General features: G+C 37.3%; 1 protein-coding gene across 4 annotated transcripts; it reads left to right on the top strand.

Moving 5' to 3' along the window:
* The first annotated feature begins 4,786 nt into the window (after nucleotides 1-4,786).
* On the top strand, nucleotides 4,787-27,533 carry LOC149781640 (uncharacterized). 4 transcript variants are annotated; one of them, XM_089935707.1, is made up of 6 exons: nucleotides 4,787-4,871; nucleotides 9,373-9,482; nucleotides 11,591-11,769; nucleotides 15,013-15,334; nucleotides 25,666-25,883; nucleotides 26,907-27,533. In XM_089935707.1, the coding sequence occupies exons 2-6, from the start codon at nucleotides 9,407-9,409 to the stop codon at nucleotides 27,336-27,338; spliced, it is 1,227 nt and encodes a 408-aa protein (XP_089791833.1). In that variant the 5' UTR covers nucleotides 4,787-4,871; nucleotides 9,373-9,406; the 3' UTR covers nucleotides 27,339-27,533. The 4 variants fall into 4 exon arrangements, with proteins under 4 accessions (XP_089791833.1, XP_089791832.1, XP_089791834.1 ...); XM_089935706.1 differs by having other exon boundaries at nucleotides 4,809-4,898; XM_089935708.1 differs by lacking the exon at nucleotides 4,787-4,871 and adding an exon at nucleotides 6,646-9,165.
* The last annotated feature ends 221 nt before the right edge of the window (nucleotides 27,534-27,754 follow it).

Below are 27,754 nucleotides of genomic sequence, written 5' to 3'. Positions count from 1 at the left end.
GTAACTCACAGCAATCCTTAACCTAAAAGATTATTCAAACATTACAAAATCAGATATAATTAGCTAATTATCCTTAACTCACGATAATATGTATCCTCCTAACAAACAAAGGAAGTTATTTCTTATAACCCTATGAAATCCTACACATATGAACATTTGGATCGCAATCAATCAATTCTACCAATGAACTAATAACTGTAAAAAAAATTGCATACCGTATTGCTGTTCTCTTTCAGAACTTGTGCGTCCTAGCACTAAAACCTGTCTTTTTTTTACAAGACGGCCACCTAGTCCCTTTCTTGTTTAACGAGGAATGCACTATTCTCTTTAGACTTTCCACGGAGTAAAGACTCTTCAATCTTTTAGGAGATTTTAGACTAAAGAATTTCGACTAAGGTCGTCACTTTAAAGTCTGATTCTTCTTAAGCGCACGCCTTAATTTATTCTGTCCAATCGTAGGTAGCGGTCCCTAATTTTTTTCCAAAGAAATAATTCCTTTCATCAGGTTTAGACAGCTCATAATCTGTGAACGACGATGCGTAACAATTTCCCTTTGAATAAAGTGATAAGTGGACATAGGTTCCTACCAAGGGGTTAGGGTTGGTAGCTCAAATATTTACTTTTTAAGGACCGTGTTAAGATACACCGGTCAATTTCACTGAGTTGCAATGCTGCCCATTTGAAGTTTACACTAACATGGGGGGGGGGGAGAGATGAACGAAGAAAGGTCGAAGTGACCTTTTACAAAGACTTTTCTGGGTTAAATGCGATATAATTTTAATGCTCAATGCATTCAACTTTAAAGTTCACTGCAATTCGACACTTCACAGTCTGCAATTTTACAATGTAGTACAGTGAAAGTTATAATAAAGCACAGTAAAATTTACTATGTAGCACAGCGAAAGTTACCATGTAGCACAGTGAAAGTTATAATAAAGCACAGTGAAAGTTATAATGTAGCACAGAGAAAGTTTTACTTAAGCACAGTGAAAGTTGCAATGTAATACAGTGAAAGTTATACTAAAGCACAGTTAAAGATATAATGTAACAGTGAAAGTTATAACAAATCGCAGTGAACGTTACAATGTAGCACAGTGAAAGTTAAAATAAAGCACAGTGAAAGTTACAATGTAGAACAGTGCAAGTTTTACTTAAGCACAGTGAAAGTTACAATGTAATAAAGTAAAAGTTATAATGTAACAGTGAAATATATAACAAAGCACAGTGAAAGTTACAATGCAACAATATAGCACAGACAAAGAAATAATGAAAACAGTGAAAGTTACAATCTAGCAGACAAATTTACAATTAGCACAGTGCAAGTTACTATGTAGCACAATAGAAGTTACATCCTATTAAGTGTAATCTGTTGCCGTAATTGGACTTCACAGTTATGATGCATCATGACAACAGATTGCATTACTACAATACTGAATACAAATGATAATTGTTTTGGCTCCAATAGATCTCATTCCATTGTATGGATATAATATACACGGGATCTAAGGGTTTGTGTGTGTGTGTGTGTGTGTGTGTGAGAGAGAGAGAGAGAGAGATATTTGGACTATCCCATTCTAATTGTATTAGCAAGACTGCTTAGACTTTTCTTACAATTTAATGAAGTCGTTTATGTAGTACTGATATATCAATTGTCGATAACCAACAATCTGGGGATCGTGAACCATTATTTGACAACGTAATCAAAGCAAGATATTCATTAAATATAGACAGACACATACACACACACAGATACACAGAGAGAGAGAGAGAGAGAGAGAGAGAGAGAGAGAGAGAGAGAGAGAGTAGATAAAGCATCGTCATGTAATATATCTTGCTTTTAGTGTAGATGTATCACAGAGAGCAACAGCTGTTTTGACTATAATAGAAGTTTTGAAGGGTTACGTTTCGTTACAATATTTTTGAGGCTTTTTCATCACTGTGGCACAAACGGGGAATTGTATTTCTGTTAAATTCTTGCGACTTTACAAGTAGCAAATTAAAAGAAGAAAACGAAACAATGTCCTTAAAATTGTTTTGTTATAAATATTTAAATTATTATAAGAGACAGAATCTTCATTTTGTTAAAAACACATGCTTGAATTATCGCCTTAGGGTTTAATACATCAATACATTCTTGACACGAAAGTATAAAAATAGAGTTTGAAAATCTTATAAATTAAGCACCTAAGTAAAGAGCTATTAATTTAGAGCTGATGATAGATCGGTTGTCTTTGCTATTTATCTATTACCAATAGCTATTACTATTACATATATGTATGTATGTATGTATGTATGTATGTATGTATCTATCTATATATATATATATATATATATATATATATATATATATATATATATATATATATATATATATATATATATATATATATATATATATATATAAGATCCCCTACAAGTACGTGAGAGCTTGTGAGTTATCGAGTGATTTCATTGCCATTATCTATAACGAAAGAGAATTGCAGTGATATTGACCTTAGGTGGATATAAATTGTAATAACGCGGCCATCTGATTTTCATCAAGCACTCTGGGGGACTTATCCTACATAAATCAGAGGTCGAATTGTGCCATAACCAGATACAAAGCTATGCACCTGGGATTCACATACTGGCTGAGATCTTAATGTCATGAGTGTTATCAAATGAACATTGTTTTCTTTTTCTTAGCTTGACGTCCCTCAATTGAGAGAGAGATATGATGAACACGTGCTTACCTAATGATGTAGCACAACACCTGATAAAGGGGACTTTTTGGTGATGTGGCAGTAGCCGTGGTAGTATGGGCACTGGAACGTACAGGCAGGTGATAATTGCCTTATCTCGCATAAAGAGGTCCAGGTTCGATACCAAGCAGAAACCCAGTATTGAGTGAATTATTGAAATTGCTTGTTTAGCGCTAGGTTGTCATTATTCGTAGTAATATTTAGTAATCAAGGTCCCTAGATTCGTCAACCATAGGGATTTTAATATACATCCTCATATGATATATATTCTTAGGCCAGTTCTTGGAGTAATGCTACATTACTCCTTTATATAAATAAAAACCTGATAAAGAGGATGCGATGGACAGATAATGACCCAATTGTAGAGGTATATATATATATGGTGGTGTAGGGCTGTGGCAATGCATAGAAACGGCGTTCCCTCAATTTTGTTTGGACGCGTTCACTTACTTTTGTCTACTCCCCCAACTGAGTAACATGCATCCCTTCACTTCTTTATTGCGTTCTCTCATTTCTTTATTTAACACTACATCACTGGGTGTATATGTTCTTGCATACATTATTGTAAATCAAATTGAATGCACACTGTCTAGTGGATATCAGCTCCTAAAACAGCAAAACTTATCAGAAGAACAAACCTTCTGATCATAAGTGTGAGGATTAGATTTCCATGCTGAAAAAAAAAATGGTGATAGATGTATTTTTATGCGTTTTAGATTGGCATAGAGTGATCTCAGCACAAATTTAAGTTCAAAAGGACTCAGAATATATTTAGGTGGGTGCTTTTGTGGAGAAGTGTGTCGACCAGACAAATACGTTTAAATAGAATGACAGACAGATAGAATATTATACTGATAAATTGATGATTGATTCATGGATAGTTTTTCTGTGTAATAAAGTATATAACATCGTTAATAAGATCCGTGATATCGACATTTTGACCTCTTGGCGATTTTACTAAGGAGTAGACACAGAAGTGAGAAGTGAAACATGGGTACAACGGAAACAAAATCATAACATGGAGTCAATAGATACAAAAGTATAATATTGGTACAATGCATCAAAAGTGTAACATGGGTACAACGGAAACAAAATCATAACATGGAGTCAATAGATACAAAAGTATAATATTGGTACAATGCATCAAAAGTGTAACATGGGTACAACGGAAACAAAATCATAACATGGAGTCAATAGATACAAAAGTATAACATTGGTACAATGCATCAGAAGTGTAACATGGGTACAACGGAAACAAAATCATAACATGGAGTCAATAGATACAAAAGTATAATATTGGTACAATGCATCAGAAGTGTAACATGGGCACAACGGAAACAAAATCATAACATGGAGTCAATAGATACAAAAGTATAATATTGGTACAATGCATCAAAAGTGTAACATGGGCACAACGGAAACAAAATCATAACATGGAGTCAATAGATACAAAAGTATAACATTGGTACAATGCATCAGAAGTGTAACATGGGCACAACGGAAACAAAATCATAACATGGAGTCAATAGATACAAAAGTATAATATTGGTACAATGCATCAAAAGTGTAACATGGGTACAACGGAAACAAAATCATAACATGGAGACAATATATACAAAATTCTAACATGGGCACAGTGCATACAAAAGTGTAACATGGGTAAATTTTGATACAAAACAAGGCAAACAGAAAGAGGAACATTTCACGAGAATTAATACGTCAGTGAATGCATTCTGCGGGCATGACGCTTTGTTTTCCGTATTTACCCGAATACAACCCAACGATCACACACATATGATGTTATACGGTACGTAATATGAAGTTTGTTGTATGCATCTACATAATTTCTCCGTAGACGATCTCCTTCAACCGAGCTATACGTCTGTAATTATATTTTTTTATATAGATTTTTTGATAAGTCATGTTTTGTTTGAGCGAAGGGTAATCATCACACAATACAATATTTTAAACGTGTTTCAGCCAATAAAAATGACCTCAAAAATGTTTAGCAGATACATGAGTTTAATACGGTTAGTCCCTATTTACGTCAACCAGTTCCGTCAGTATATTTATTCACATATGATCTCTGGGCTGATGTTGACACACGAATAGGTGGTCAGATACAGATAGGTAAGGTTATTAGAAGCCCAGTTTAAGGTAAGAAACTTTATGTTTAATTTATTTTTAAATTGCTCATAATTCTCGCTTGCCAATTTTCATGGCGCTTCTGGACTAATGTTTGATAACATCTACCCTGTATGGTTTACGTTTTGTTTGATTTTGAAGGTTTTTTTTGTTGGTGTATCTAAACTTGATGCATATGCATGAGACGATGATAAATAAAGGTACATGTGTAGAAATGAACCTCTAAGCTGGATATAGAGAATGTGTGATAAAGTCTACATGATATCACTTCACAGAGGAGTAAATGTAATTTTAAACAAAAATCAAGAAATTGGAGTATAAATGTTGATTGGACCAGGTCTAATACTCAATTTTCTATAATGTTCATCTATAATTATTGTTGGGCATGTCAGTTTTAAAAGAACTAATTGTTGGTATCTAAGTTAGTCCGTACCCCACTCTCTAAAGACAATCAAACTCGTACCATCATTTTCAGACTCTATGTGTAATAGAATGGCAAAATAGTATCCATACTAGTGGATATTCTCATCAAATCGGTTAACTGCACTCGCAGGGCTACCACATGATAGTCAGACCCTCTGTCCCCCACACCGCACAAATGATTACATTTCAAGTCTGCTCCTCTTCATTACATCATTATATCTGATGTTCCATGCCAGAAAAGATATGCCTGGGCATATAACGATTCCAAAAATCCTAAGTCCTATTTCGTCGTTTCCTTGCAAAATTCTTGACTCCGATATTTTTCAAACATAAAGTATATATCACGTAACATACAATAGTTTATATATATATATATATATATATATATATATATATATATATATATATATATATATATATATATATATATATATATATATATATATATATATATATAATTTTTGCCATTTTGAGCTGATATTGAGTTCTGATGTAGGAAACGCTCCTAACTACGTTAATTTAAAGGGTGAGAGGCTCTACACGTGTCTTTTAAGACACACTGCTGCCGTGTGGTCGTTGTAAAATCTCAGATTCCTCCCAAACTTGCGTCATTTTCATCAAACGTGCCACATGGCGCTCTTCCTGGATTGACTAAGGAAGGAAATAAAGGAAACTTAAGAGGATGAAGTCCACCGATTGCTGAGAGAGAGAGAGAGAGAGAGAGAGAGAGAGAGATTTATCGCATGTAAATGTCATAAATTTCTGTGGCATAAATTGTACGTTAATATGTGTGGAATAAACGTACATGTATATAACTGCATTCCCATTATACTAAGCGTAACATTGGAGTATTATAATGTCTTTTGTTTTGGTAGCACGTGCACTTTTATCCTAATAGATAATAAGCTCGCGTTTGGCCTTGGACTGTAGACCATGTTTGAAAACAATGAGAAACAGTCGTTGGCAATTAATCTTTTTCCTTATTTGTATCCATAGTTAGTAAACATTTTCAGTATATTGTACAGAAAAACAGTATGGGTTAATGTTGGTATATTTGAATATAACTTAGCGAGGACGTATCCTTTGGAAAGACAGACAGACATACACGCAGACGAACAGTAAATGGGTACAAACAAAGAGAAAATGAAGGACATAAAGAGAAAATAGTCGAGGTAAATGCACGATTCTTTGTGTTCATGGGATAAAAATGGATGTAGTTAAAATATATTTACTGGTCTATTTAATATTTGAAAGATTCGTTTCTCGATATATCAAAGAAAAAATAAAACAATTAAAAATAACCACTATTACGATTGTGAGAGAGTGAGTTACTGTATTGAGGCTACACGTTATCCTGTAAGGATTAACAAGTAACACGATGACCAGCTTGTCCATCCCGTGAGAATACATTGTACATAGATGGGTACTCTGTAACAGATCTGAAATTTTGCACTTTTAGTGTAAATTATCAGAATGTAGCAGTGATAATGGGTTGTACATTTGACACGACGATGAAGGTAAGGCTAGGTATGCCTACAGTGAACGAATGATTTGACATGGATGTGTTTATACCCTTTTCTTGACTGTCAACTTTTTATTGTGAGGATGCACCCTATAAGAAGTTTAGCAGGTGTCCCGGTGATTGAATGATAGGTTGATTGATGTTTATCAATACATACAAGGTGATATCGTGCCAGTCTAAAGGGACTAACAGATACCACAGCGTCCGACAGAGCTTCGTCTGGGTAGGATTCAAAACTGCAGTTTTTCGTCACGAGTACAAATTGCTTTCCATTCAGCTACCGACCCCATCATGATACCCTGGACACATCAGCGATTATTATTGCTATGGTAACTGGGTTGGTCTTTACTCCTTTAAATTCGTACAACAACTCATTGAACATAAAACACACACACGTGTGTGAGAATGTTGTCATGCATCCCATGTATTAAGGGATCTTTATGTTTGCACATACTCTTGGGGCCATTTGCTGTGTATCCCATGAATTAAGGGTTCTGTATGTTTGCATACACTCTTGGGGTCATTTGTTGTGTAGCCTATGTATTAAGGGATCTATATGTTTGCACAGTCTTTGAGTCATTTGTTGTGTATCCAGTGTATTAAGGGATCTGTATGTTTGCACAAACTCTTGGGGTTATTTGCTGTGTATCCCATGTAATAAGGGATATTTATATTTGCACACACTCTTGGTGTTATTTGCTGTGTCCAATGTATGTTTGCACACACTCTTGGTGTTATTTGCTCTTTATCTCATGAATTCAGCGATCTGTATGTTTGCATACACACTTGGTGTTATTTGCTCTTTATCCCATGAATTAAGTGATCTGTATGTTCGCACACACTCTTGGTGTTATTTGCTGTGTATTCCATGTATTAAGCGATCTTTATGTTTGCACACATTGTTGGGGTTGTTTGATGTGTATCCCATGTTTTGTACACACTCCTGGGGTCACTTCCTGTCGTATTGCTCTACTTATCTTTTTTTGATTCGTACTACCTAAAGTTGAGGTGAGAATTTCTAAATTATCTCTCTCATATGGAATTGACCAGACTGTCCTTCCGTTTTACATATATTCTCTTTTTTCTGGTTTATGACATAGAGATGCATTTATTCGGACTCGTGAACGAATATTGTACTCGTTTTGTGTTAAATACAAGTATTTGCAGTAGAGTGATGAAGCTCAGTATAATCAGCAGTTTGAAAGAGAAAGCAGTACGTGTGCTAAGGACCATATACTTGTAGGAACCATCTATAAGCAGTTCATGTGCCAAGCACCATAGGCTTGTAGCAACCATCTAAAAGCAGTTCATGTGCCAAGCACCATAGGCTTGTAGCAACCATCTAAAAGCAGTTCATGTGCCAAGCACCACAGACTTGTAGGAACCATCTATAAGCAGTTCATGTGCCAAGCACCATAGGCTTGTAGCAACCATCTAAAAGCAGTTCATGTGCCAAGCACCACAGACTTGTAGGAACCATCTATAAGCAGTTCATGTGCCAAGCACCATAGGCTTGTAGCAACCATCTAAAAGCAGTTCATGTGCCAAGCACCACAGACTTGTAGGAACCATCTATAAGCAGTTCATGTGCCAAGCACCATAGGCTTGTAGCAACCATCTAAAAGCAGTTCATGTGCCAAGCACCACAGACTTGTAGGAACCATCTATAAGCAGTTCATGTGCCAAGCACCATAGGATTGTAGCAACCATCTAAAAGCAGTTCATGTGCCAAGCACCACATACCTGTAGCAACCATCTATAACCAGTTCATGTGTCAAGCACCACAGACCTGTAGCAACCATCTAAAAGCAGTTAATGTACCAAGCACCACAGGCCTGTAGCAACCATCTATTAAGGTTTAATGATACGTTCTCCAAAAATATCAATCTTTTTTCGTTTTTATAAAGACATGCATTCATGTTAACTACGACTGACGACACTTACTGTGAATAGTTCAGGAGGTCAGGGCACTTACTTGGAACAGTGCTGGAGACTAGGATAAACAATTACGATAACACGGGAAAGGCAGGACATCTACAGACGAGTGTGATTTCTGACGAAACTTTTGATAATTACTAACAGCAGTAGGCTAGGATAACTAAAGAAGATGGTACAGGAAGTAATTGTAACTACTGGCGATAGTGTCGGGTGGCTAAGGTATCGGATGACGATAATACGTGAGGTCAGACTAGCTCACGATAGGCTGCCGTGTATAATAATGTTGATAGTAATGGAGACCACGCTAACTAATAAAGATAGGGCATGAAACCAAGATATTTACCACGACGGTTCAGCAGGCCAGCATTACTAACGAGGACCTTGTAGGAGGCCCCGGTAACTACTTACTATAATGCAGGAGGCCAGGTTAACTCCTGACGATAGCACAGCCAGTTTAACTACTGATAATTGTTCAGAATGTCAGGATGCATACTGACGACAATACGTAAGGCTCGGACACAAGGCACTACTTTATGCTACTATAATTTGACAATATCAGAGGCAGAGAAGCGTTAAAATATTATCGAAATTTGTTTATTTCAGAACCGTCGTCTACAGTGGAAAAGATACATGCTGAATGATGACAAGATTGCTTTACCTTTGGACAATCTTCCAATGCTTCACTGTCCTCATAAAGGCTTCTTCAGAAAACGGTATGACGATTATCTTAGAAATTGAAGAAAACAGTTATAAGTTACCAGTAAATGTGGAGAAATGTTTATGATAATTATTAAACAACTATTAATAAATGTTTAATACATTACGTAAGTGATGTAAGTAATACAATTGACTTATAGAAAATGACATTAAGCAATTAATAACTGATATATCAGACATGCCCATATATTGGTGACTTACGACGGAAATTCAGAGGCTCTCCGCCGTTGTCTACCAGTGTTATTACGCAACATAATTCACGACAGTCTGCGGAAGTCGCTGAAACAAACGAATAACTTACGGGAATACACGGTGTTTTTTGTTGTTGTTGTGGGTTTAACGCCATTTTTTAGCACACGTTAGGCTATGCATGGGTGTCAGTATTAACGGTGGAGGAAGAACCCGGGAAAACCCCGGGAAGAACCACCGACCCACAAAAAGCTACCGGCAAGCTTTCTCACGGTGTGTTTAGGTGATAAACTCGGTAATGATTTGCTAGATCTACCTAAAAACTGAATAACTTATATTTTTATTCGACATTACCTTTTTCATGCCATAATGATGATCTAATCTGTGACGGACTCTTACACGAGCTAGTGACTAAAAGTTGATAAAAACAGTTTCCAAAGGAACATATAATAATAATAATAATAATAATAATAATAACAACAATTATAATGAGGACTTTGTATAGCGCCCAGTCTTTAGAAGCTCTAAGCGCTTTACAACATTAGACAACACATATAACATTAAACAAATATAATGATATTATTATAAAAAACAAACACCATGAAATTTTAGAAAAAATAAACAGCATGCTATAAATATTTAAGGTAGGGAACATTATTAGGTCTTTAAGTTTGTTTTTGGCAGTCGAAATAAGTGAGTTTTAAGAGCACTCTTGAATGGGATCTCTGTGTCTTTGTGTCTAAGTTCAGTGGGCAATTCATTCCACGTTGCTGGGCCCTGGTATGCAAAAGAACGTTGTCCATATGACTTCGTTTTCGTAGTATGAATAATGAGTATACGATTGTCAGAAAAGGAGCGTAAGTATCTTACTGGTGTGTACATATAGGTGAGGTCGGATACGTATGTTGGACCTGAGTCCGTCAGTGAAACGTAGCACAGAGAACACATTTTGTGTTTGATTGTGGATCGAATGGATAGCCAGTGTAGGGTACAGAGCAGCGGGGAGGTGGGCTCTGATCGTGGTACTCTAAGTATGATCCAAGCAGCTGTGTTTTGAACTTTTTGAAGTTTCTGAAGTAGATATTGAGAGGAACCAGACAGAATTGAGTTACAATAGTCCAGTCTTGAAAATACAAGTGTTTTAGTGCCATCAACTGAAAGATATTTGCGAATGGAGCTGATGCGTCTCAGCTCAAGATATGCAGCCTTGCATATGTTCATGACATGCTGGTGCAACTTGAGAGTACTGTCCAGAGTGACATCTAGGTTTCATACCAACTGTGTGAATTTAATGTTGGTGTTACTGATATTTATTGTTTGATGTAAAGGATGTGACTGAGAACGTCTTTGTGTTGTGATCATAATGGCCTCAGTTATATCATCATTCATCTGCGGCTTGTTACATGTCATCCAAGATTTCACATCTGAAATGCACCTCTCTACACCTTGGATGGTAGCATCGACTTCACTTGGGTGGCTAGATTTGTGTATTCGGGTGTCGTCAGCGTACAATTGGTGAGACACTGGATGATGATCTATGACACTTGAGAGCGGCTGAGTGTATAGAATGATGAGAACAGGTCCAAAAACAGAACCCTTTGGAACATCACAACATATATTAACTGGGCTGGAGTGTATTCTATTTGCAGAAACAATTTGTGTCCTGTTGACCAAGTAAGACTTGAACCACAGTAAGGCTGTATCATGAATACCAAATACATGTTGGAGACATATACCATTTCCAACTTTATTACGCGACTGGTTTGTAGTTAAATTGTAGAAAATTAGTTTAACGTTGTAAATCGTTAAACTGTCAATCTCGACAAGCACTCGATAGCTGTGATAATTTGATTAGTTATATATTAAAAGGAATAAGAACAACTTTTCCATGAAAATTCTTTATTCTTGTTTCTAGATGACGAAGTGCAGTATTATGAGTACACGTTGGATGCAGATGGCCGTTACCTTGAGGGTCGGATACAAGATGATGCTCAAAAAGGGAGCAGGGTTCCCGTGATAGAGGGAAATATTGAAGGGGAGAAGCTATCAAACCCAGTCACGAACCTAAAGATAATTATAAAGGAAAATATAAATGTACGCTGCTGCTTACACTGTACTTCTTCACACACACACACACACACACACACACACACACACACACATATATATATATATATATATATATATATATATATATATATATATATATATATATATATATATATATATATATATATATATATTGAACGTACACATACATGTACACAAACAGACATATTACATGCATAGTAAATTACTTGTATAATTACTTACCTACATGACATACTGAACTGTATATCTGGACATAGTTTCTGGGAAGAAATGATATAATCACGTGCAATGTATCACGGCTGAAAATACATCAACTGTAAACAGTGATGATGTACTCACATTTATATCTCTATCTATATAGTAATAACAAAATTAAGAAACGAAAGGAGTGCACCTGTTTCTATTATTATTATTATTATTATTATTATTATTATTATTATTATTATTATTATCATTTGGTGGTATTTTTGGCTGCTCTTTATTCGTGGAATCAGACGACGTTTCGTAGCCTTAGATATCACAGTCTAAGAACAGTCGCTGTTCTGAAGGAAATCGCTTGATATAGTTTTTCTGGAATTTTCGCTATTTCTTGCGCTTTCAGTGTGTTTTGTTCTTGCAATGCATGTTAATGCTTCTCAGTTGAATCGGTCTTTGAGGTTTCCAAACCTTTGTAAGTACTCGAGCCAGCTCACTCTTTCTGGCTCTTTGACTACTGAATGAGATTCGCTCGATGTTGCCGTGTATATGATTTAGATTAGGTTTTCCTCTTTGTCAACCAGCATAGATCTGGCCTCCCATGAGGTATCCTGATACTAATCGGGTTTTTGAAATCCAACAGACTTTTCACTTTTGCTGTTATCGATTGTTTTCGCTGTCTTGTGATAGTACCACTTGTTTGTGCACTCTAGTCCGAATCTCTTAGCTGCGAGTGAAACGCAGGAGCTTGGTTTGTCGTGCCGAAACTCACACTGTCCTAGGTTACTTCACTCGTGTCTCTCTCATCTTTACAATGCATATTCTGCACAATGGTCCAACGTCTTCATTTTGTTCATTTGCTTTCATTTTGTCGACCACGAGTGACTGGAAAACTGCCAATACAATTTTTCTGTTTCGTTCTTTAGTTTTTCAGTTAACACTATAACTAGGTGTTCAAAACGGACTAGTGTCTGTTTCCCTTACCAATAACCATTGCGTTTGTCTTCTGTTTGAAAAGATTTTCCTCCTGGACTAAGTCTAGGAATTCCTCATCAGTGTCTCCGATATACTTGCATGGTCTTCTCGTTTCTGTTTATGACAGCATTTAAAGCCTCTTCCCTAGATTTTGCCGGGAATGAACAGTCTATAACCTAGTTTGCTCTTAGTCGCATTGAATCATGAATGTTCAGTGGCTTCCTAATTTTTTATAAACGTCTTCAAACAATTTTTGATCGAATGCAGGATCCCATTGTGTACGAGATAACGAAGACTGCCCTGATATTGATGGCCACAACTGTGTCACCATCATTTAGATTGGAATCCAGTACTTTGTACAGCCTCCAGATGTCCTATTGTCTGATTTTAGTCTTTATCTCTTCATTTATAATTATATCTGCCGAACGAAAGATCCTTGGTACATATATTTGTAGTCTTCATCCTTCCCTTTTTCAATCTTGGTTTGCCTGGTATTTTTTTAACTTCTGCTTTATATTTATATTGTTTGCCACGTTTGATGCCTAGAGGCTGCCGTGCTTTTGTCAATTGTAAAATCCATCTGTATGCCAGTGGTGGCAATCCTTACTTTCTAAAGCCTGTTTCAAACTCATCTCGCCATGTCCACGATCGTCCACGAACAGTAGGTATTGGTGAGCTCTTTCCTGATTTGGCAAACCTTCACTACGGTGCCTCTGAAGAATGAGTGCAGTCGGGATCATCATCTGTAAGACAGAACCTTCAAAAGACACCCTCATTGATCTTGACATCCCCATGAAAATGCCCTAAATTGTGAGTTATATTCTTTAAGGCTCCTTGCTGCCTGCCATGATTCTTCGTTTATTTGTTGCCATGCCAATACTTGTTACACTCTAATGTTCAAGAATGATATATTGTATCATCGGCTTTCTGGCTTTTTATCCACGCCATACAAAGGTCTTTTAGTCTCATTTTACATTTTCGAAGCATGATTTTTCCGATTGGTAAATGCCCTTTTGTCACCCACGACCTTAGTCTACAGTCCCTCTGCTCTGCTTAGAGTAGTCAGTTGCTATTTGTGTGTTCATACACTATATCGAAATCATTCCAGTATGTAACCTCCATGTCATAGCTATGCATGCTGTTGGTCTATAGGTTCTCACCGTCAGACCTCCTATTTAGTCTTTTATTATCATCACAGTGCGATCTTTTTTAATCAATGTTTAAAGACTGCTGTTGTGCATATACTTCTAAAGTTGAGCTGATAATCTACCATGGATTCTTGTGACTGTTACTGGATATATTTGATTGCCCTATATGCTGGTCCAGAATGGTATTGGATATATCTGGTTGCCCTATATGTTGGTCCAGAATGGTATTGGATATATCTGGTTGCCCATTATATTGGTTCAGAATGTTGTTACTTTCAATTAATATAACACTTTGATGCAATCATTCTTATCTTCCTCGTCGAACACAGGTTCGTTTTTCTTGAATTACTTATTGTGCTTGGACTGTTTTACTATGTGTTTGCACCTCTTTGAATTTGCTGATGTCACAGTTGAAGTTGTATATATGTAATAATAATAATAATAATAACAACAATAATAATAGGTAAATATGTTTCTAGGTATACAAATCTGATGAAAAACATAAGTTATTTTGGTTCCCCTATACCAATTAGAAACTTTATACAAGCTGCAATGACATTTTTATCGTTCAACTATGAAACCCTGGTAAGAGGTGCATAATACTTCTTGACTGTTCTGTTGATTGGATGAATCTCTCTCTCTCTCTCTCTCTCTCTCTCTCTCTCTCTCTCTCTCTCTCTCATAAATGTATAAGATATAGATCTATTTGTCTCTTAGATTATTCTTATAATTATTATTATTATTATTATTATTATTATTATTATTATTATTGCACGAAATCGGACATCTGTGCTAATGATAATTCTTTAAAGGAACATACATTATTCGCATCAAAGATACTAATCTCTCAGTCTAGTATTATCTGTAGAATCTATTCGATTTTCTACTTTTTTAATTTATTTTATGAAAGACTTTGTATATCCTGTAGAGAAAGACAATAAAGTCAAACAATGGTACCAGTAGTACCAGAAAGGAATCCCTACAAAAGGTAACCACCAATCTAATACAGAAGTCGAAGACTTCCTTTACGACATCAACTTCTTCCGTCGTGCCTAACGCGAAAACTCGAGGATCTACACCTTTGGAAACAGAGATACCCCATGAAGGCAATTCGTTTTCAATCATGCTAGTCACTGCCACATCAAGTTCTGTAAGGCTGACCTCTACAACAAAAACGCCTATCACTTCACAAGCATCTGTTGCAATGTCAACAGCGACTGGAAACGTCGACATTTCATCGAATTACAATGGTAAGATAAATAGTTTGTTTATCGCCATCTTTCCTCGTCATAGGGATCCATGCTCAATCATTTCTATATAAGGGTGACCATTCAGAATTAAATACCGTTGTATGATTATTTATTTATCTGTTTTTAACGAGTTAATAAAGGTGGGACAAATACATATCACGCATATAGTGAAGATTTTTCAGTACCTAATTTAATATTAAATAAATTGAAAACCATCAGCTACAGCAGTAGATTGTACAACATCTCTTGAGATATTCTAGATTTATAGCTTTGCTATCAAGATGAGAGTGTCAACGATGGCAGAACATTCTTTTAAGAAAAATGAATGCATACAATTTAATTATCCGTATATTTAAAGTAAGTAAATATACTTCGACTTTCCATTATTTGAACTCCGCAAAACTAGAAGCCTCTCTTTTGCACCCGAAATGCCCACTCGATTGCGCATTTGATGTATTATTTAGCCCATAACTCCATTAATGGGATACATCGATGTCATTATTTGACTGACCGCTCCGTAGCCCTAGTGGTTAGAGGGACCGCCTCAGATGCGGGAGGTCGTGGGTTCGATCCCCGGCCGAGTCAAACCAAAGACTTACAATCATGGCAACTGCCTCGCTTGGCGCTCAGCATTAAGAGGTTAGTGTTAGGACTAGTCGGCCTGGTGTCAGGATAATGTGACTGGGTGGGACATCATGCTACATGTCTGCGGCATGATGCCCCAGTGCTAGACATCACTATAAACTGCCACACTGCAGACATCGTAGCGATATCACACACACACACACACACACACACACTATTTGATGACGGTTGCATGAAGAACGCCCGCAACACACAGACAACCAGTTTCATATATTTTTATCTTTTACGTGCCATACCTAAACATAGAACCTATGACGTAAATTGGACAATCATATCTTTAACCTACAACCTTGTCAACAGATTTATGAAGCGATTGCTTACTGCACGTTAAAATAAGATGATCTTTGATATGAAATGAACTCAGGATAAGTGCTGATAAGTTATTATATAAATTATTTTGATTTAATCATATGAAGTATACTTTGTCTTGTATGAGAGAACATGCACTATGAAAACGAATCTGGCGGTATTAACGATTTTGAAAGAAAAGCCTCGTGACATTTCTGAAAAAATGAACAGAGTGGATTTGTCCGTGTATAATTGCAAGTAATTCATGAAGATACCCGATTACTGCCAGCATGGATTCGCTAGCGCATCATGGCACTGGCACCAAGGGTTGGCCCCTCGACATCGGTTACATTCAATAAAAGTCAAAATCACATTGATACATGTGTCGCCGATACTACTATTAATTCTGTCCACGGTAAATTGTCGTGGATCTTTAGGAAAATATTGGCACAATATTACTGTATTACAGCGCGCACAGTGATCGTGTTCTCGTTGTTTCAACTCCATGACGAACTCAGAATCAAGATCAAACTCCCATTTATGCTTTTCTCATTTCGCTGATAACCAGATAATATTTTCCTTACCATATCATCATTGGTTTTCTGAACTCGATTATCTTCCACAGCCATCTTAGAATTGTCTACGACAATCCTCCGTAATTGAGACATTTTTGTAACCCTCGATACTGCTAAATACAATAAATGTGACCATTTGATCATCGACAATCCAAATGTTAATATCTGCGATTGTTAGTCCCTGTGAAGAATGAAAGGTTATAGCATATATAAGAGTCCAATCACTCGATGGCTCCGATAAAGCTTTCGCAACAACATTAACGCGTACAACAACGATATCATTAAGAAAGAGCTTTGGTTTCTCCGACGATCCGGGAATCTCAACATCAATATTCTGTCGACGGGTATCTGCAGCGCGATAACACAACTGCACACGTAGAGCTGACAATTTCTCCTGATTAAGTACAAATATTTTACGCTGAAGTGAATCGCTAACTATTTTCCTAGAAGATCGCTAGGTCGCCATAAGTTACGGAAATTATCAATCGTAGTCTCTGGAATTACCTCACGCATTATCTCACATTGAATCTTGTGAGGTTTCAGTCGTATTAGCGCCTTTAGCTCTCTCAGCGAGTCATCAGTGGTCCTGTGGTCGTATAACATTTCTTCGTAATAACCTACGGATTCTTTCAACCAACTATGTGGTGATTCTCCGACAAAGGGTGGTGGTTGACAATGATCACCGCTGTTAATTGCATCAATAACCAATCAAGAGACATTTTTAAGTATATTTAGGTACCGTACATATCTCATCCCAGATGATGATTTTTGGATCATGTTTCTCATCCATCCTCTCTGAAGTCCACGCATTACCACGCAATCGAAAGAAACTGTGATAAGTATGGGACTTAACCCCTCTCACTTTCATGTCCCTGACAAGTAAATGAGCTGGGGTTAGCAGAACCATGTGTGAATCCCTAAACAATTTGACGTGCGTGTAGTTTTACCAATAACACCAGTGCCACTAAGATAAAATGTTTTAAGTTGCGATACAAGATCGTACACCGAGGATGCCAGTGATGGTTTCGACAATTGTATATTTGCGTAATACCCGGGAACAGGTTTATAATCTGCAGTCTCAGAATAATCAAGTGTCATCTCGTTTTTTATTCGTCAGTACCCACCCCACCCCCCACCCCATGGAACATCGCCCGCTGAAAGTTTACCTAGAAGTGTTATGTTTGACCTACTGATATAAAACGAGCCCGTGTCGACTCTGACACCTTCCTTAGGAAATCGGTTGATCATCGACATCAGGTTTATTGATACATAAGCGAGCATCGAAGATCTTAAATGAGTAAACTGCGACGAGTCACCATCTCAGTGGCTGATAATAGTGCCTAACTTGGTTCCATCCAGTAGATTTACAAGGTCTTGACTTATAAATATACCTATGTTTGTCGTATCGTCAATTATAAATCGAGTTCTGCGTAGTCGGTGATCAATCTTGTAGAACGTTGTTTATTACACGATAAGGCTCCATGTATAAATTTACAAATGAGTTTCCGACCTATAGCCTTGGCGAATGATACATCCTTGTCATTGCTATCTTCCTCGCTTGACAAACAAACCTCGGTTTGACTTATATATGTGATTATTGCGCCAGTCACTGTCTGCGATAACAGTATATTCGCATCAAGCTTATATTTCAGTAGCACTATTGGAACCCAACTACGTTTATTCTTTGCGCAGTAGTCCATGGGATTTATCTCTTGACTTTGTTCGTTAAAATTACGACCAAACCAAATAACGATGACCAGATAAATATTCTCAGCAAATTCAAATGATTTAACCTCGGCAAATCCAATTAAATCGAAATCCAGCGGCAGTGACCATTTATCGCAGCTCAAGTCAGCTCATGTGCTGGATGCCCAAATCTGCCAAAATACCACCCACAGTCGAAGAAAGCTTCCGCGATAACACACAGCCAAATTAATTGTGTGATGACATCTTTGTAGTAATATTTAGTATTCCAGAGACCTCCGTGTCCATATTTGACACAGCGTTGAATATTCAAGAAAGGCTTGAGGTGATAGTCTCCGTTAATTTTTCTGTCAGCAAACGTGCACAGCGACGGAAGAGATAGTAAAACAATTATTCAGCAATGTTTTCTAGATCTGTGTCGGCTGTGTATGTTAGTGCAACCTTGCTATTTGATCATGAAGAGATTCAGTACGATAATGTTCACCACACGGTAGCACAGATTGATCAAATCCATGATTGTTGTTGGATTTTAAGCAATGTGACTGTTCACAGTACCCACTCCCCAAAACCAATTCGACACAGAGTCGCGGTTACTGAGGTCACGGGATATTCACGCTCATAATATGGTCCGTTGATACCTGATACCAGTCACAGAGAGAGAGAGAGAGAGAGAGAGAGAGAGAGAGAGAGTTTCCTTTAATAAATGCAGTTGGCAAATACGTTGGTGCTTCCATGGCTTCAGTACGATAGCACGATGGTGTTGCATATGGCAAATGCAATTCGGCATTGTCAAATAATAATCAGCGAATAAAATTTCAGTATCTGACACAGAACGCAGAACGCGGATCGCTAGCGATTTTCGATATACGACGGGAAGGACTTTAAACAGCATGACTTGTGTGAAAATAGTGTAAATATATTTTTGTGCGTGTGAAAACTCACAGCCAAATAGAATGTCCATCAAGCTAAAACATATTTTAAATGTTGCAAAAGACTATTATAAAAGGTAGTAAAATTATTTATTTAAGATAGAAAACTCTGCAATGACTAACGCCACCCGACTAAACAGTACACGGATTGTCTTCAAGCCACACACACGAATTTTCAGAGAGAACACGACAACACATTCTAATTTTATCTGTCTGCGTTATTGATATACCTAGGCACACAAAATTAGAATGCAGGTTCCTTCATGATATGTGCCTCTATTTGCAAACGCCTGTTTCTGAACCCTATATATGAATTATATGATATATCCCCCTGGTGGATTATGTGTTTTTTAGTCACGAAAAGGCTTCGATTTTTTCTCATTAGTATAGCTGAAGAATAGGCACTTTTATGCCCCGCAGGTAACCTATCACTATAATAAAATCAATCTCTGATAAACGGATTGGTCTTACGTGTAATAATTCGCTTTACAGGACATTAAATAGCCCATATTTTGGTATGGAAATGATGGCTGTATTACTTAATCGGTGAACTCGCCGAAAAATAACATGCCCCCATTTCCATACCTGTATAAGGGGGGAAGATTGCTTTATTTTCTTCCAGCAGTCTGTAACTGCATATATACAACTTCCGAGTATACGATCTCAAAAGTATAAATGCTGCACAATCAATAGAGCGTCTAACAATGGTAATTAATCAGTACAGGTTTGAATCACGACAAAGAATAAAGAAAATTATTTTTCTATATAAATAGAAGGCAGCTGGGGTTGGGGAGGATGGTTGTGAGTATAATGTTGAAATCCAACCTGGTTAAATACTGATTGGCGTCAATTGTTTGACTGTGTACACATAGTTCCCAGGGGAAGTCATGTCGCTTAGATTGCCCTCTGACAATCTAGAAATTCACAAGGGAGTAGTATCAACGCATAAATTAACGTTAATTAATATTGAAGCCCGTTGGACGTAAATAATATACGAGCGCCATAAGCTTAATGCAAGCAGTATGCCAAACCCCCCAGGAAATAGTTGCCAATGGGCACCACCTTGGCCTAGTCATCTTCTTTTGTGCTAGCACATTAGAATGTGAAACGTTCCATCAATTATATTAAAGAAATAATGTTATAATATGATGAATTAAGAAAATATTAATACATAATACAGGTATACTACTTACTGACCAACTCAATGATGAAAAATCACAAATGATTTTGAAACATAAAAAAATAAAATCCGAAGGAAGCTACACACTCCCATCAGATTAAAGGTTACTACAGTTGGCAATGAGAATGTCTCTTGCTAATGTCACCGATGATACACAAGTTCAGGAATTCGTTCCACTTGTAATGGCGATGAAATTTTTTTTTTAGATTTGAGCTGTATGGGGAATATGAAACAAAATAAATTGTGGGAATGCGTGTAAGACAGTTAGAGAAATTTATGTCAGATCATAATGGTGAATCTGAGTCTGTGTTAGACTGTGAACAAACCGATCGTGACATGGAAAGCTCTGCGTGAGTCGTTTTACGTGGGATTGTTTTGCGATCCGAGTAATAAAAATAATGGTTTGGACAATAAAATATCCATGTGGATCGTAAATGATCTTGCAGATCCCTGGCGATAAGCGGACAGCAAGAAAATGAGTATTTTGTTTTACTGTGTGAAACACTGTATATTTTATCGTCGGACCGTGTCAGCGTGAAATGCTCTGAGTTCAGAACGCAAAACATTCCAACGCTACCGTTCTACGATTTGAACACTAATAAAGTATATTTTGTTTTACCTTGTGAAACACTGTATAATTTCCGTTGGGATCATACGCTGGACCGTTGGACCATGGATCGCTGAACCAGTCACGGTCTAGCGATTGAACGTTAGAACACTGGCGTTCTGGGTTGGATCGTTTCACGATCTAGGGTCTGTTTCGCACAAACACAGTAATATCTCTTCTCGACGTGTATCAAGAAGATGCATATTTTGATCTGTCAGTCTGAAATGTACCCGTGGCAACAGTGGATTATGACAGCGGTCTTTCAAATTAGCAATTCTATTCCCGCACATGTTTAGTTCGCCAGTTATTGTATCGCCGGTTTTAGCAATATGTCTGAAGATCTCACCTTTGGGCACTCCGAGTGATACGCTTGAGTCATGGATTCTTTCACCATCATTAAGTACCACGATGTTTTCGTTGGTCGCACTTGACACTCGCAGGATAGTATCCACCCACTTGATATTGCCCGTCTTTAGCCACCCATGCTGATCCTGAAAAACAACAACCTCATGCTGTTCAACCCCGGCGAGGCGCATAAGATCAGCAAGCTCGTCTTGTGTCACACATTTTGACAATTAACGTCAGGATGTTTCTTAGCTCTAGCGAGAGATCTTCCGTAAATATCTACCATTATAAACTCTAAACGTGTTTAAATCGACCGCTAGTGTACTCGTGCAAGGCTTTATGCGGTGGTTCTGATGACCTTAAAATAGCATCAAGTACAGCAAGTGCTTCTGGACCGCATAGTCTGTGGTGGTAACGTTGAATACCAGACGGAATCGCTAGTGATTCTGATGATATACTTTTAAAATTCATTTGGTGGTGCCAATCCATTTGAATCGAAATAAACAACACTAAGTGGATCAACCGCGTATGCAACCCAGTGAGTACCTGGAGCTGTAGCGGCAGTCCGCCCCTATAAAGCGGCAAGAAGAGGAAATATACCACCTGTTTTTTTCTACGTTTTTGATGGCACCTGCAGAAAGTTCAAGTCGCACGCTTTGATTTCTTGGCGTCATTGTAGTGTTTGGGCTGACTTTCTGTCAAGGATAATTTATTTGGGTCTTGCAACGCCGTTGATTTAGGTGATATTTAATTCCAGAATTCTTCGCTGATGCCAGTTGTAACTTTTAATCTAAGCAGGGGTCAGAGTGCCTATCACTTGATAATATGACATTTATATAACACTGTGAACGATCCAATTGCTTTGCAAGGATCGCTTGAGATTCGATTACATATTTTCCACTGGTGCATCAATGATTTTCATCGTCCCCCAACGCCTTCAAGCAGCATTGTTTTGTCTGACAGTATAACAGCGATTGCTCCGTAATTAACAATGAAAGCTGGTTGTGTTACACGAGCTCAAACGTGTATATCAACGACCGATTACGTGAACAAATAAAAGTGTTTCAGCGAAAAGTAATAGAGCGGATATAATGATGTGGAATCCCGCTGAGATATCTGCAAACCAGAATTAACGTTCTGATCACATCCCATGAATGTCATCAATCGACGATATGCATATGCAACATGATTGTTTTCAAAATTCAGTAATACTTCTTCGGATGGATCTTGATGTCCGTTTATGCTCAGAGAAATTTCACTAATCGCATAAGTATCAAACGCCATTGGATTTCGCGTCTGTAAATTGACTCGGTTTTTTCCTGAAACGCTATGAATATATATCGTGAAGCTGAAACCCCTTGCTTTGATGCTATATACCATGTAAATAGCCCAGTAACGTTGCTTTTAATGCTATCCGTATTCATCATCAACCACGGCAACGTTGATTTGCCGCCACTATCAATGAAAGGCTTCATCCGTTCTTATTCATTCAGCGATAGTGTCATTGTTGGCATCCACAACGAAAGTTTGTCAGCACTACTTTACCAGCATCAACTGAATCGTGGCGCCATATTGTATCATTGTTCTTGGATTTTCTGACAAGCATCAGCGTGTGTTTGGCGCCAAAGTTGACGTTTCTGACCTCAGTTTCAGCGGCGTTCATTCTCACGTTACTGCTCTCGGGGCGATCAGTGGTAAACTTTACGAACATCATTGAGGAACCAGCGGACGGAGAATAATCGTCGGAATATCTTGCCAGACCCAGTATCGTTGTGGTAAGCTCAACATTTTCGAGACATGATTAAATATTCTTTCCATTAATCATGTATGTGGCACTGTTGAACAACGCCATAATACCATTATTAACAAAAATCAACTCGATCTAAAAACCCATACGCTGTAATAACTGCTTTCAAAAGTCGATATTCAATCTCAGTGAATACATTAGCTGGCAAGAAATATCTGCTTGTATCTTGCACTTACAGCTTGATTTGTCCACATGCGTCAGGTGCACGCGCATCATAAGAATAATAATGACAACTACGTACTAATTCATCCTGAAGGACTGGTGCATCCATGTCAAATGCGGTATCAGATATACGCTTGAACATTATATTCGTCTTTGTTGAAAACGACGTCGAGTCAGACCATTTCATGCTTTCAGACATCCTGTTATATTCCTTTCTCTCTCGGCGGCTTGTTTTTGTGTCAATGGCACGCCAGTTCATTCTCTCAATCGTTCAATTGCAGCTTAATTTATTATTTTACTGACAACTGCTGACATCACTTCGGTGCTGGGCAGTTTTACTAGCTGCGGCCGGATCGATGCCGATCTGCGTATTAATCGTGCGAGTCTTTGTTTGGTCGCTGAGAATGCTTTACCAGCAACATCACAAACAGTGCCATTAGCCTTGTCACGAACAACGTCAATGGCCTTAATTCATTGTTATTTTGAAGTCAGAACCACCTTTGGGGCTACAGTTTTGAATAGACCTTGAACAACATCACCGAGTCCATCTCCGTAGATAACTTTATTCGTAGGCAAGGGTGAATTTCTCACCCTGACCATCACAGGTCCACATTGGGTATTCTGCATGATCATATTATTTTCGTATCACTGATCTAACTGCAACCTAGTCACTGAAGGGACCGTCAGTGTATTAATCGTCGACAATTTCATCCATAAGTGACCGATAAATACTAGCGTCCATGATAATACCAGTGAATAATGGCTTGCAAATATCAGCTGCTTCATTGATGATTCCTGAGGAATTATTGCCGCTCGTCTTCCAGCAATCAAAATTTCTAGTCGATCAACATCGATATGGACATAATTGTGAAAAAATTATATTGGCTCACAGGTATTTGTTTTCGTTAACGAATTTCAGATAACCCATGAGTGGCAAGACCACCTCCAGTTGTTTTTTCTTCCTGAACACGAGGTGATCTAAATTGTGATTTTTCGGGCGATACTATATTTCCAAGTAATGGCGCCCTTTTTTTGGACTTGTTTCACAAATGTTTTAAATACATCCTCATATTTATTAATGCTTCTAGTTATACCATGGGACTGTCTTAATATAAAAGGAACCCACTCTTGTTCTTAAAACATTGACGATGTTTGGATCTAATAATTTATCACGATCTGAATATCGGAATGTTGCAACCGCTATAGTATTCTCTCGAAGTAGCTTACGACCTTCTTCGGTAAATAGGGATGGTGGTTTTTGTTCTGGTTTTGGTTTTTGGTGCACAGGATCCTTCACATCGCTGATCTCAACACGAGCTTGATCAATGCCTTCAAGTACTTGCTGTATTTATTTTTGTAACTGTGGCTGAGCAGTAGCTATTTCAGCTGGAAGTTCTCGTAGAATCCGTTAAGTAGTCTTGGTTTCTCTGCGATTTTTCGAGTTGCCTTAGCGGTTTGTCTCACGTGGGAAAAATATTTTTAGTAGCCTCCGTGACTGGTTTAAACAACTCTGTTGCACTTTCTGCAAATCCCTTTCTGGCCTCCTGACGCTAGTGTTTTTAATGTTTGATGGAATCACGAACGGAGAGATATTTCTCAAACGCCTAGGGTCGTTGTCGAGCTAATTTAGCTGTACGATACTGCATGGTTAGCGCAGAATTACTCATTATTATTACAACGACGATTTAATTACCGACATATCACTACTGCAGCTACTATTTTGTAAACCCTGAAGCAGCATCGGGATAGCACATAGTGGCGGGTCTTCCCTTTCTAATTGTCTTCGCTAATTGATTTCTCTAATTGGTTCTCTAATTCGTAGACCTAATGGCATGTTCAGCCCCACCCAATTTGGCCTTTCTGACATCGTATGGCCAATTTTGTTGTAAACCTTATATTTGCGAAATGATGCATCTATTGTTTTGTCTGTTCAGTCTTCCTGCTGATAAAAGTGAGAAGAGTTTTATGTACAGATCTGATATTGTACTGTTTCTGGTTGTACTTGGTTACTTCGTATTGTCAAATGCTGACACCAAGTAACTGTTTTTAAATAAAATAATTATTATTATTTTGTTCTCTATTACTTAAGTAACAAGAACGAATCGAACCTCACCACCAGGAACTGGAAGAAAGAGACGGGGTACTGGAAATACTGGCAACAATGAAATCAATTCTATGGCAGAATTATTGCTGAAGAATCTGACTATACGAGTGAGGGATACAGAGACTTTTGATGTGGACGATTTTTTTTTCATCATCGTGAATGATTCATCCAAACTGAAAGACGCTGATATGGACGAATTTTTTGTAAGTTTGTTTTAAAAACTCAACCAATCGTTAACATTTTTTCGAATCTAGAAAATTGTAGTCATGAAGCAAATTCTTTGAAAACGCTGGGAGTACAGTCCAAAGAATCCAGAAAACTTGATGTTCCAGACTGTGAACCCATGACCAGGCTGCAGTTTCATGAAAGATGGCATTTTGTTGGCTGAAACTCTGCTTACTTAGCAATACTGAATGTTTCACAGAAAGTTCATCAGATAAAAATTTAAGATAAAGTCATAAATCTTTCTATATTTTTTCCTGAAAAGAACAACTGTTTTGTTTCTAAAGAAATCTTTAGAAAATCTCCATATCGGAACGATTCATTCGTTTAAAGAATCAAGAACTTGTATATATATAGTTGTAAACCTCTTGAGTAATGTTTCGTCATTTTTCCCCCTGAATTAATTATTAGCTTTGTACAAAGCATCAAAAGCAATAGAATCGAAATTTGGCAAAACTTGTACCTGGAATAGCTTTACAAAAATGCTAGATGTTCACTACTACTCTTCACTTTACGTCATACCAATTACTCATTCAAAGTCAGCATATATTTACGGGCTATGATTCCAAGAAACACTTGTTCATCAAGCATCAACAGTTTACCACACTTCCCTGCAGCGATCATATAAAATCATTTGCTTTTCTTGCAAGACAGAATATCTAATGAACATCGACTATTCGCAAACTAAAATGGTTTGAATTCCGTTCTATTTCATTCCATCACAGGTATAAATATTTTACATCTTGCTGAGCAATTAAAGAATAAACGTCGATGTACAGCATACTTAATACAAACTGAATTCACATGGTTTCATTCATTTGGAAGGGTGATTTACTTAAAAATTATTTTCATACTTCTTTCAACTCTAGGAATATACTTTTCTTTTTTATCATAAAAGATACGATGAAATTTATTTCCATAATTTTGTAGGTTATATTTGAGGTCAAAATGATAAAATCCTTTTAGTAAACCTCACCTAATTCGAACCTAATTTTGTTATCTAGGTGGTTTTATGTGCAACCGATGGCCGTGAGGTCTCCACACCAGTTCCTTTTGTCGTAAGGATTGACCATAATGTTCAAGTGGATACATCATCCGGGTATCCAGCTGCTGCCGCCATATTTTCCGGAGTGTTACTTCTCCTAATTATCTTCTTGGCTCTTCTCATCCCATTGGTGACACGTGCTAAAAGAAGGTACAAAGCCGGAAAACCGCTTTTCAAACTTGGCAGTCATCCGTCATCTGCAAATCTTAAGGAGCAGCGAAAGATTCAGCGGGATGCGTCAGAACCCAAATGGTATGGAAACAACACATACAACTACGTCGAAGAGGTAGAGATGGGAAAAGCTGAGTTTACAAGCACTATTAAGGACATAGAGTCACAAAGAGAAGGAAAGTCCGGGGTGTCCTCACATAAACAATCGGTTGCTGAATGAAGCGAACGTAGAAAGGAGATAATCAAGTAAACACTGAGTATAATTGCATAATTAGTAAAACAGACCGATAGGTGATACCAGTCTCATTCATCTTGAGATTTTATTACTTTCATTATTTACCTTTGCACACTTATTCCTTACAATGATCGTAAAGTGACAGCTTCTGGATATATATATATATATATATATATATATATATATATATATATATATATATATATATATATTGCCAAATGCCTTGACATTTTTGGAGCTGGAAACTTTTCTAAGCACATGGTTTTCTTTCACACAACTGTCTTCTCCTCACAAATTAAAAATTATGTGTTATTCATTAAATTTTGACGGAATATATTTTCATACCTTACATGTATTTACTTTTGATGTGCTCGTCTAACAATGTAGTGACACGTTCTATT

This window comes from Sinohyriopsis cumingii, chromosome 15, assembly GCF_028554795.1.
Source record: "Sinohyriopsis cumingii isolate HCF-2022 chromosome 15, ASM2855479v2, whole genome shotgun sequence".
Lineage (NCBI taxonomy): Eukaryota > Metazoa > Mollusca > Bivalvia > Unionida > Unionidae > Sinohyriopsis > Sinohyriopsis cumingii.
Note: the sequence above shows the minus strand (reverse complement) of the source record. Positions and strands in the feature narration are given on the sequence as shown.